The sequence below is a fragment of the Diuraphis noxia genome, unplaced genomic scaffold, assembly GCF_037042655.1.
Source record: "Diuraphis noxia isolate RWA-SAM2 unplaced genomic scaffold, SU_Dnox_SAM2 contig0001, whole genome shotgun sequence".
Lineage (NCBI taxonomy): Eukaryota > Metazoa > Arthropoda > Insecta > Hemiptera > Aphididae > Diuraphis > Diuraphis noxia.
This window is the reverse complement of record NW_028301711.1, coordinates 42,122,231-42,134,983: the sequence shown is the minus strand read 5'-3', so window position 1 is coordinate 42,134,983 and position 12,753 is coordinate 42,122,231. Positions and strand designations below refer to the sequence as shown.

General features: G+C 27.8%; 1 protein-coding gene and 1 long non-coding RNA gene across 3 annotated transcripts; one reads left to right on the top strand and one right to left on the bottom strand.

The window, feature by feature from the left end:
• Nucleotides 1-4,321: 4,321 nt before the first annotated feature.
• On the bottom strand, nt 4,322-12,657 carry LOC107168406 (protein CDV3 homolog). 2 transcript variants are annotated; one of them, XM_015517809.2, is made up of 5 exons: nt 12,301-12,657; nt 11,846-12,060; nt 10,611-10,830; nt 5,408-5,482; nt 4,322-5,341 (listed from the first exon to the last, which is right to left on the bottom strand). In XM_015517809.2, the coding sequence occupies exons 2-5, from the start codon at nt 12,050-12,052 to the stop codon at nt 5,190-5,192; spliced, it is 654 nt and encodes a 217-aa protein (XP_015373295.1). In that variant the 5' UTR covers nt 12,053-12,060; nt 12,301-12,657; the 3' UTR covers nt 4,322-5,189. The 2 variants fall into 2 exon arrangements, with proteins under 2 accessions (XP_015373295.1, XP_015373294.1); XM_015517808.2 differs by having other exon boundaries at nt 11,846-12,067; nt 12,301-12,645.
• Nucleotides 7,469-8,409, top strand: LOC149060703 (uncharacterized). The gene is made up of 3 exons (XR_016191345.1): nt 7,469-7,792; nt 7,877-8,029; nt 8,106-8,409. It is a non-coding gene; the product is annotated as an uncharacterized LOC149060703 (long non-coding RNA).
• Nucleotides 12,658-12,753: the final 96 nt, after the last annotated feature.

The following is a 12,753-nucleotide window of genomic DNA, read 5'->3' as shown; positions in this document are numbered from 1 at the left end:
GTCTCACACGACACACACAACTTACCGACTACGTTGCCTTAATTGTCCGTAACCCGACGACGAAATTTCGCGGCGCTCTGATAAATTAATTATAATTATATTATGTACAATAATTGTAATCGATAATATAATTATAAATTATAATGAGCAGGGCTCTGATTTTATAGCGTTTTCTAATTGTTATAAGATAGGTACAGATAAAAATAACAGAGAGAACTATCAATTTGGAGGCGCATAATTTTTGGTAAAATTTTCGGAAGGAACATTCAAATATTTTTGAGGAAAATTAATATTAGGAATTAAAAATTGAGGAAAAATATAAATAAAATAAAAATTACGATTAAGTGGATGTCGCTCTGCTATATAGTTGTTTACAAGTGGATTACTATAATAGGCGATATTAAATTTGAATTCAATGATATAGGTAATACCATTGTCCATTGTATATGAAAAACGATTCTGAATGAAGACGGTTTGTCAATTTAGGATATCGTGTACTATATATTAATTATATTGTTTTCTTTTCTTTTCAAAAAAAATGTAGGTACCTATAAAATAAATTCCAAATTAATCAAATCAGATTCGTGATGTACTCGACTCACTTAGTAATTAACAGCATTACCTATCATAATTAGAAGATAAAGTTTACTCTAAAATGTCAAGTACCCCCGAATAATATTTTTAAATTACAGCAATATATCTAAAATTGTTATTCTTGGTTATTTAATATGACGTAATTTCATCCAAATTTGAACTTAAAATAACTAAAAACAAAAACTGTGTATCTACCTATGTTCAGTTTTTAGATTTTTTCGTTACAGAATTAAATACTTGCGTGGAACCTTCTTATAAATTTTTAATTCTTAGCTGTACAATTTAAACGTTATTTAAATTTTTGACTACTAAAGAATTTGTAAATTTTCAATTTAATTAATTTTGTCAACATTTGAAATTTATTAAATGATTATAAAAAATAAACGCGCCTATGTATTTTAATATTTTTTAACTAACATTGTAACAATATTAAGAGCCTTGAATAAAATTTTGAAGCTTTTTAATCAAACGAATAAAATTTTACTGTCATTTATAAAATAATTCAACTAAAAAGTTTGAAAATTTGTCTATAACAACTAAATCAAGGTACATATGTGTTATATCGACTACCTACCTTCAGTGCACCACCGTGTTATCTCGATTACCTAAATATTTTCAAGACTACCTGTTACACATATGCCACTAAAAACATTCAGTGGAAACTTCATGTGTATAAGCTATAAGCCATAGGACACATACGGTTATTTGTTTTAGTCTTTAGAGCTATACCCAGTGGCGTGCAGATCCCTTTTTCCATCATGTGGGGCAAAGTTAATTTTTTTACACCCATCACCCATCCAAAACTAAAAGTTACAAATAATATATTATGTTTTACTAAGGGTATCTGTACAGTTATATGAAACACAATAGGTATTTATTAAAAAAAAAAAAACACCCACCCCATTTGTATCTTGTCTAAACGGACTAAACGCCACTGGTTATACCAATTTCAAAACTCGATTTTCTCAAAAATTGATTTTGCGTAAAAATTCCAGTTTTTCCTTAATATATTTTTTTTCCTTGTGCTTTTGAAACTACTGCGGGAATTTCAAAATTTGACTTCTCCAATGCACCAACTAGATTTACTTTCTAGCCGGAAAAGCTACCTACTAAATAAGTTGAAAATCAAAGCATTATTTCGATAACAGACACTAAAAATGTACATGTCAATCATTGTAAAATCAATACATTCATCGCTCCGCTCAAAATCTAAAATAATACTCAAGAATTAAAAATCAGTAAATTAAATATACAGGAAAATATTACACATAGATTTAGATATTAGGAAAATTTTAGATGTGAAAATAATTGATAAGAATTTAAATATCAGAAAATAAGGGATAATAGGAATAATAGTTTTGTATAGGGGTAGCATATTCCTGAATTTTACTTTCCTGTGTATTATTTTTTAGCATGAACAAATTAAGTACTGATTTTTACATTCCCATAAATTATATTCTCGTTTTTATTTTCGTGACTACCTATCGTGAGTAGTAAATTTGAATTCCTACGAACTATAATTTCCCAAATTTTATTTTATCAAATACTTTTGAAAATTTAAACACAAATAATTAGTTGTCACATATTTTTTTTATTTTTTTTAAATTGTTATACGTAATATTTTATTTATAATATTTTTCGTTCATAAATGTTGACTGCGATTTCCTATTGCCGATGTTTGGTTCGTTTGTGAATGTGATTATTACAAGATTTTAATATTTCATTAACTGCAATTGTTTACTTAATAATCAAAGAATTTCCATTATATAACAAGGAAGTTTTATTTATTTTTATTTTTCAATGTACATTTGAGAACATGGTACAAATATTAATTTTAATAATACCTAATTGAATGTAACATAGCAATTTTAAATTAGTAATTACAAAATTTAATTATAAATTGATTACATTAGTACCTAATAAATATTATAAATAATGTTAATTACCTAGGCGAAGAACTGACTAGTAAAAAGTAAAATTAATATAGTAGGTAGGTAGGTATTTGAAATACTTCCTGAATGGGTGTATTTGTATCTGTACTTTAATACAATAAATTTCAAAAGTATCTTTTATAAGACTGTCCACACACTACACCACAATACGTATTAGAACTGTAGAAGAAATAAAGAGTATGCTCAACATGAACTGTGTTTTCGTCGGTTTGTTCTATTTAGCGCTAGTTTTTGAGCATACCGCGTAGCATAAGGCACATATACATATAGATAATAAATATTATTTACATAATATGTGGCATAGGCTAATGTATACGTGTGACTTAACCTGAGTATATTCTGCTTGTTGCCTATTTTTTTTTTTTTTTTTTTTTTTAGGCTTTTTACGAGCCATTTAGACTCTTGGCCGCCAAAACTAATTCCTTCCATTGTTCTCTATTGTATGCCTGTTCCCAGTCTCCTCCAATTTCTTCTAATACTTCCTTGACGCTATCTATCATATATACTATATGCCTATTTAAACTATATAAATAATTGTCCCTTAAGACTTTAAGAGGACGCCGTATATATGTTTCCTCCGTCTTACAAGCACGTAACTTGACAAATTTACGCTCAGCAGATCACGTTTAGATCCGTTAATTTAAATATTAAGTGAATTGACTTCGTATAAAATTTAAAGATAAGAACATTATTTTTATTCGTATGTTTTTTTTTATAATATTTCAGTTTTTAAGTAATTATATTTATGTGTGCTATGAGCATTTTCAATTTAGACTATATTATACTTATAAACATAAAACTTGCAAAAAATTTGAACTGTCGTAAAAAATCCCACATACGAACACAGATTGTTTTCTTACCTTTAAATTTTATGAGAGGTCAATTCACATTAATTTTTAAATTAACACAGCTAAACGTGATCTGCTGATCGTAAATTTGCCATATTAGTCACTTGTAAGACTACGAAGACAACACATGCGTGGGTAATTCGTCGTCCTCTTATAAAATATACCTACGCAGTATTATCATTGGGTATACTTTATATTCATTATACATTTTATACTATGGTCTAAGTGCTACAACAAACTCGTAAAAGTATAGCCTTTATCAGGGGTGGAAAAAACCTTTTTTATAAAATCCTACTGGGTTGGGTTAAAGTGGGCGATTTACCATAAAACCAAAAATATGACGACTTTTCTTAATTTTATAATAATAACTAACCGTTTATATGAAATATTATTCGACTAAAAAATGTTTCAGTAAAATATTTTCCACCAATTCATTTTTGAACATATTATTATTATATTATAGCTTTTAGGGTACTTAGGGAGCTGAATAAACACAGTACTTAACACTTACCTTAGTTACAACAAGTTAAACCATACATAATTGTGTGATTAAAAAAGCCAACACTAAATTGAATATAATGTTAGTAATTTTTCATAAAATTGTGTTAATAATGTTACATAGTTACTAATTCATAATCCATAAAACTATACATATATAACAGAGTTTCTCAATTTCCCGGTAGCCCTATCCACTCATCATTCATAGACTTGTCTTGCTGAACCATAAAAAGGTTTTTACTTGCTATACTGCCACAGGTTTATAGTAATCATTATATAATAATTGGAAAACTATTATTGGCATAGATTATATTAATTGAAGTATAATCACAGATAACACTTCCTTCAATGTTTGTTTTTGATTTTCTGAATTTTTTAGGATTATTTGAGAAAATAACAAACAAATATATAATAATTGAATTGATCTAATTATTCATTGTGCAATGTATCAACAATTTATTTAATAATAATACATTAATAACAATTTATCAAATTATTACAACGCTTAAAACAAGTTATTTATTTTAGAATTAGAAATTAAAATAAATGAGGATGTGTAGCATTATAATCAGAAAAGTTTATATAATAAGATATAAAATAAGGTATATTAAGTAATCCATTTTAAAAATAGCAAGGCAATGAAAAATTTTATCTACGTGGATTTTATATTAGTTTCAATTTCTTGGGTTTTTTAAAATGAAAGTTTTTTCAAAAAATATACTAGTTCAAAGAATGAATGTTATCAGTAATCTTGATAGTTATATATAACTTTATATTAACAAATTAAACACTTATACTATGATATATTTTTGTAAGCTTTTATGATACAGAACTCAAAATATTTTAAGCACTTGAATTAGACAATTTCAACACAATTAATATAGTATTATATAATATAATAATACATTTTTAATGAGTTGTGCCCGCGCAATTTTTTTAATGCTATTATAAATATGACATAAATATACTATACGGAAATATGTTTTCAGAGTTTTCGGAATAATTTTGTTGTTATAAAATTGTATATGAATCTACAACTCATAATCATAATAAATGAGATTAACAAAATAGTATATCACTTAAAAATATTATGATATATATAGAAGTTTGATCACAGTTTCAATTTCGATTAATATTTAAGACAAATGAACAAAAACATAATTCCATGATTAATTGTGATGATATCATCATGAATAACATTTTATGAACATTTAAAAAAAAAATAATTTAATGATGCATTTTTTTAGAAATTTTTTTAAAAGATAATATTTATGTGCATGTTCATTATAACTTTTAATCATTGATACTTGGCCCATGCTGGAGTTTCAACTTTTCTGGCAGTAGGTGCTATAGTTCTTTTAGGATTACTATTTCCTTGAAGAGTAGGAAACATTTCTTCATTTTTAACATCTAAGCTAGTTTTATTTCTTGGTGCGCTTCTATGTCCGCCTAAATAACATATGATTAATTAAAAAATTTTATTACTTAAAGTGAAAAATTAAATTAACAGTTTACCTTGAAAATTGTTACGTTGAGCTGGAGGAACATATGCTTTTTTCTGTACTTCAGCAACTACTGGAGGAGCAGCATCTAAGATAATTTAAATTAAATTATACTACACAATTTCTTCAATTAGTTCAATAGTGTTTAAAGTTAGTCAATAACACTGGAAATTATCTTAAGATATATAGAGATTTGATTAAGAGGACGCCACACTGGCATTATTTTGTTCTCTGTCCTACAGATAAATATGACAAAGTTTAAATTCACAATAATACATTTAACTTTTAATTTCTAAAACTAGAGCAAATTTATCTCTTATATAATTTGAATGTTTTATCATTCAAAACTCTGTTAATCATAATTCTGTTAATATAATATTATTTTTATTAGTTAATAATGTAAAACCATATGTTTATTAGTCATATTTATTAAAAGATAATAAATAACCAGCATTACTGTTTATCTTACCTCACACAATAAGATAAATAATTTATAACAAAGTATAAAATAAGCTGTATACTCGGATACTTAAAAAGTCAATGTATCTTATCTATGTGGATAATGAATTAGATTGCTAACTATGATAGTAAATTAAAGTCCGAAATTTATCAAGTTGCGATCTTTAAAAAGGACATCAACAATAATATTATGTTATATTCTAAAATACTAAATTTTCCATTGATTTAATTTTTTAAAATGTATTTTAAAAATTTATAGTGCCAATTTCAAACTGTGCTTTTGGTTGTTCTAATAGAGGTGGGCTAGACAAGGTGTAATTTATTTGTAAGTATCAACTTATTTGGTAAGGGGACGAGGTGGTCGAGCGGTCTAACGCATCGGCTGTGGCTCAGCCGTACCGGGGGGTTCGATCCTCGACCATTGGGCAAGATTTTTCTACGGGCAAGTCACGGTGTCTGGAGAACAAGTGCCGCCATCCACCACTCTGAGGCATGGCAGAAACCTACGGGTGCCCCAATAGAAATTCTGCCAAATAGGCCTTCGTGCCTACTCACGGATATAGCGCCATACGAAAAAAACTTGCTTGGTTATATATGTCATAATAATTATGAATAGGTGCTTAAATAATATTTAAATGCATATAAAATATATATGTAATAATATGGCATAGTATTCTATGTTAATTTTAGAGTCTGGATTTTTATGAAAAAATATATTTTTAAGGGGATTGGAAGCGGCGATTTTCTTTCTCTGTCTAACACACGTTATTAGCATAGCAATTTAGACGTTTTCTAGTTCCAACGTACCGATCGATCTATTGATGCGATAAGGAATCTAAAAACAGTTTTGAATTCGTGGTCAAGTCTACTTTAGATCGACTTTCCCAATTTTTTGATTTTTTTCCCCAAAATCCAATAAATTGGCTTTGGGCAAATTAGAAACCTAAAAATCATCAAAAGTTAATTTTTCGATATTCTTAGCACGAAATTTCAAAAATGTGGGAAAGTCGATTTGTAGAACATTTTGCGACGAATCCAAATCTGTTTTCAGATTTCTTGTCGCATCAATAGATCGATCGGTACGTTGGAAGTACGATTTTGTGCCGATTTCAAACAGTAGCCAATTAGGTGACATGTGCGTGCGCGTGAGAGTGTTACATCCGCGCGGAGACCGGCACACGCAATTATAACATAATTATGTTGATAAACATAAAACAATAATATAGAACCCGACTATCGCATACATATTTTTTTATCTATATATAATATCTAATTATCGCTCGTGCAAATACGTGCATGTGTAACCGCCCTTATAGACGGTATTGAAACTGATTTCGCGACATAGTATAGGTACGCCCGTTATTTCGTCCATTCGTCAACGTAAACTGACGACGCAACATGGTGGAACGTCTACACACAACTTTGAACTTACTGACGCTATTTGTAATTTTTATGAACTCCAGAATTTGTAAGAATAATGTTTATTATTAATAAGTAATCCATATATCTACACAACTAAAGATAATATATGTCAATTACCTGAATTACCTTACCTAAATACGAAAATAGTTCGTATCTTGCAGGTACTTGTTCGTAGTAACCGGAAGATCGTTAGTCAAGTTAGCTTTATTTTACTCGTTATAGCTGATAACTCGTAATAACCATATACTCGTGGTAAACGTGTATTATACAATCATATGCGCTCGTGGCGGGACCTAAACAGTATCTCTAATCATTTGGCTATTTGATTTTTACATCGACTGTTGTACAATTTTTTGCTTTATTTTGCATTATTTTATTTAATACCAAAATAATTTTTAAACATTAAATAATCGGCATGGAAAACTACAAAAAAAAAAATTTCGTGTCTAAATTAAAAAAACATAAAGGCAATACCGCAGCACTACTAAAATGGCGATTGAATTCCAAATCTGATACAGTAAGTTATTTTACTTTTTTAGTCAATACACTTATAAATAATTAAATTATAGCCGTGTTTTATTTCTCATTTTATATGATATAGTTTAAATATACTCATGGGCGTCCACAGGTGTAGCTCATGTACCTATTGGTTTTAATATGATGTATGTAAATCACGATTATTTTTATCAAATACAGGGTCAACTCCATATAACCAAAAAAAAATATTGTTATTTTGTGGTTTGGACCCCAAAAGGTAAATTTATCACATAATTTTAATTTTATAAATATTTTTGACATTTATAAGAAATACACCTATATGTGTTACATAGGTATGTGTGTTGATAAAATTGAACGGGATGATTTATTTTGGTTGAACAATATGGAAATGCCTTTGTCAGAATTTTACCTTGGTCATATGGTACTAGAAATAATTTTTCCGCAACTAAATATTAATATAATATAATTATTAAAATGTACAACTTATATTGACGAAAATGACAAACAATTTTAAATCATTGCACTTGCAGTAGGTATTATACTTTTTAGTTTTTGACCATTTATATTCTTTATAGGTATATTTATAGTATTATGTAAATTTCAAGTCATATTTTGCCATATTCATCATGTCAACTTGTATTCTTATATTTTTTAGTAATAGTTATCATTTATTTTATTTTATAATGTTTTTATTACTATCATAAAGAAAATGCTGTGGACAATCTCCAATAAACAGTTCAATGTAAGATAAATAAAACAATAGAAATAAAAATTATTATCAATTTTACATTTTTTTTGTCAACGAAAACATTTTTAGAGTAAAAAAATAAAAAATTGGCTAGGTACACTCAAAAGTTATTGTTATAAATATTGTTAGGTACGTCAAAATAACTAAAATCTTTTTCGTAACGCGGCATATTTACAGTTTCTCGCTGCTTTAGGTATATCGTTTGTCAATAGTGGTATTAGTACACATCCACGGCCCGCGGCTGTTGAATAATAATATTACGTGAGTATACAAAAATAAATAATGTGATGAGTAATTCACTATATATATATATATAACAGTTATAAGAATAACATCCATACAGCGTGTGTAGATAAGAACACGGTGTGCAGCGATCGTTTACCATAACCACGACAAATACCGACGTTGTATGAGCAATCCCGAACGAATTCACACACACTAATGATAATTTACTACTAACACATACATACATGCGTAACGCGTATAAATGATGAAATTGCCTATACACAACCCCTTAATAAATCGCCGCTTCCAATCCCCTTATCCAGTTTAATGGGAATAAGAAATGTTTGCATTTCATAACTAGTAGGATCTGTCAAAAAAAGTTTTTTTGCATATTAGTGCATATTTATGACTACAGAGATTATTTCAGTTTATGGTACATATTAAAGAAATATTTTTGAGTTTTTAATTTATGGTCACCAATTTGATAATTTCCTATAGTACCTACATTTTTCATCATAAATCAATATGTTTATATACTAAAGTATGCTATAATAAAAAATAAAATGCTACAAGCAAAAAAATGAAGGATTTAAATTAATGGAACATATTGTAAAAGTCTTGTCCAGAAACAACAGTGTGACACTTTCTCAAGGTTTATCTTCTAGTATGGCCACAGACCTGAAAAATGCTCCAATATCATCTGTCGGAGATCATTCAGCATATATAATACGATAATCTTTGAACACTGTACTAACTTTACTCCAGAAAATTTAGAAAATATATTATTGCACATTCCTTGAAAAACATTGTATAATATATATATTTTTTTTTGTTTATATTGTATTGCATATAAGTTATATGATACGACTATGTAAAATAAAAAATAATTATATAAATAATGATAAATTATAAATTCATAATCAATAATCATACCTAACTATTGCATGTTTAATTAAATTAAATAATGAATAATACAGTTTTGAGATATTATTTTTATTTTTTGATTGTTAGTTAGTATTATAAATTTTTTGGGAACATTTAATCAATTTAGCTGCATATAAAAGTTATATTTCAAACGTTTTAACATAATATAAATCTGGACTCTAGATATAGATGTTTAGTCGTCCTTTTTAAAAATGGTAGCTATAAAATCTCTCGATTATCGATAAGAGCAGTTAGCAAGCTAGTATACTATCTTTATCTGTAACCTATAGTTTGTTTAATACTTAAATTTCTGGTTAACTTATAACATTTTTTATTTTGAAAATATAATGTGATAACATGTACCTAATATTGAATGAATTTTTTAAGTTCCTTTAATTATGTAATTAGTTATTTAATTATAATTACTGTTTACAATAATTTTACAATTAATTGGTGTTAATTATTCAATTTTACCAGTTATCATTATAATGTAAGTAGTATTTTATTTTATTTATTATGCTTGTTTCATCTATTTATTCAGTGGTATAGTATATCAGTTAATATCTTATGAAATTAAATAATATTATTCTTAAAAATATCTAATAATATAAAAATGTTGTTCCTACATAGTTTTCAATTAAAGTTTTTCTTGAATTACTCTAAAACTGTATCAACATTATATTAACCAAATAAGTAATAATAATAATTATGAGTACCCAGACATTTGTTTGCATATTTATTCCAGTAATTAAAACCCAAATACGTCTAATATAAAATCAAAAAATAAAATAAATATTTTGGATACAAAGCCTTTGAATTAAATATACCAACATACTAACTTAAAAACTATCATAATGTTTAAAGTACAGTTTACTCTAAATTTATCATACCCCCTCAAAATATAATATTAGAATTCAATGGGTAAAAAATAAAAAGTTACCTTTTGGTGGTGGAGGTAGTTCAGGTTCGTTTACTTTCCAAGGTCCTGCATTTTTCCGTTTTGGCACCATTTCTCCTGCTTCGTTTTCTTCAAATTCTATGTCATCATCTTTTTCGTTGTTTTCCGTTAAGTTAGAAGGACAGTCAGCTGTCAAATGTTGCATTTTAAGTGTTGTATAGTCTTTTATTTCTTCTTGGTATTCATTCCATTCTTCTTCCAACTATCGGAAAAAGTTTTCAAAAAAATATTTTAATGTAAATTCTAATGTGTTTATGCTAAAGTTGAGGCATGGTTAACTTGAATCTTAAGAAAAATAACATAAATTTTTCTTGGATATGTATATTTTTGAGTTGTTTACCCTAAACACAGACATAACAATGCAGCAACATGCAGTACCTAATCTATCTAACATAAATAGGTATGTCACATATGTTCAACTGTTATGCTTTGTAAGGGGCATAGGAAAAGAAGTAGCTGATTCTTAATAATATACCATTTATTAACGATAATAGATAATAATAAAAGTACCTATCATCATATGTTTTTATTTAGTATTATTAATATTGTTAAAATTTCCAAAAATTATGATTGATCATAAGAATTGCATAGTTAACCAATTAAGCTAATTTCTAGGAATTAGAGTAACTACAAATGTATAATAGTCACTGTCGGGGAGTAACTTAAGTTACAAGTTACTGTAATGAAATTACTTTTAGATAGTAATGTTACAAAACTAATAGTTACCTTTTTTTTCTTTTAATATTATCAAAAATTATTGATATGTTTATATCAATATATATTATATATATGTGAATATTATAATATAATATCATTTAAGTATTTAATATTTTTATTTATAAATTAAAAATTCTTGACTGTGATATTTTTCTTATTGCCTATTGGAAATAATAAATGTTATTTTGAAAAAGTAACTTAAGAGTAATTTAGTTACAATTTTGAAAAGGAATGTAATGTAATTTAATTCTAAAAAAAAGTAACTTCCCCAACACTGATAATAGTTATAATAAAATGACCTAACCTACTAGACTAAATTTAATATTTACACGACAATGGTACTTAATCCCAAAAAAGATAGGTATATTACCAAATTATAAATGACTGAAAGGTATTTTAAATAAATAATAGGCAGGTAGGTAGGTAGGTATGCAATAAATATTTTATTATATTGCATAATATGGTTTGAATAGTTAGAGAACATTGAAATTGATTGATACCTTTTTGGAAGAAGTTTTGCTGTCATTATCGGTAGCATAATTATTTTGAATCGTCAGAGATCTTTCGGATCTCTCCTTTTTCTGTTTGTCTTGTTTTTTTTGTAACTCTTCTTGTCCGGTGGCCATATTATCCGAGGAGGTGGCAAATTTTTGGCCTTTAGTTTTCTTACGGTCTTTCTTTGCAAAAAAATTATCCAGATCAGCCATGATTTCTTCTAAGTTCTGAGAAAATTGTATATATAAAAAAAAAAATAATGAACACAAAATAAATAATCTAATAAATAAGAAACGGTATTCGGCAGCCTCTATATACAAGGACAGTTAAAGTGATACGGTCGTCACTATTAAAATATACTATAATAGAGTAACCTGATAACGTCATGAATTCCGTAGACGAATTATTACTAAAATGTATATTGTGAAACTATCATAGATAAAAATAAAAATAAATTTACCAAAAACGTTGGAGGTCGGACTAGGCGGACTGTGGGATAACGGGCTCGGGCACACCGACAACGGGAAAATAAAAATAATAATTACGTGGTCTCGAATGCACGCGTGTACCAGTATAATAATATAATATTATAATAGGTATTATTATTATTAATTGCTATGCGAACGGCGACGGTATTCGAACGGAGACGGTATAATATCTCGCCACTTCGGTTGTTAACGTGGAAACGCGACAAATCACATGTACCACCACTTGCGAACGGCGAAAGGACCTATAGTATGTGTCCGATTGGTTATCATCGTCCGATCCCGTTATCGTGACGATTCCGAAACGGATTCGCCGCACCGCTGGCGTGAACGTAGAAACGATACCGGATCCGGGTGGACAGGCCGTACATAATAATTCATTTTTTGTTCTCCAGACGGCGGCGTTTCTCGGAAACCCGATCGGTCAA

Coding starts and splice junctions, on each gene's coding strand:
- LOC107168406 (XM_015517809.2), bottom strand. CDS start 12,052: ATGGCTGATCTGGATAATTTTTTTGCAAAGAAAGACCGTAAGAAAACT. Junction 10,831..11,845: donor GCAAAACTTCTTCCAAAAAG/GTATCAATCAAT, acceptor TTTTTCCGATAG/TTGGAAGAAGAATGGAATGA. Junction 5,483..10,610: donor ACTACCTCCACCACCAAAAG/GTAACTTTTTAT, acceptor AAATTATCTTAG/ATGCTGCTCCTCCAGTAGTT.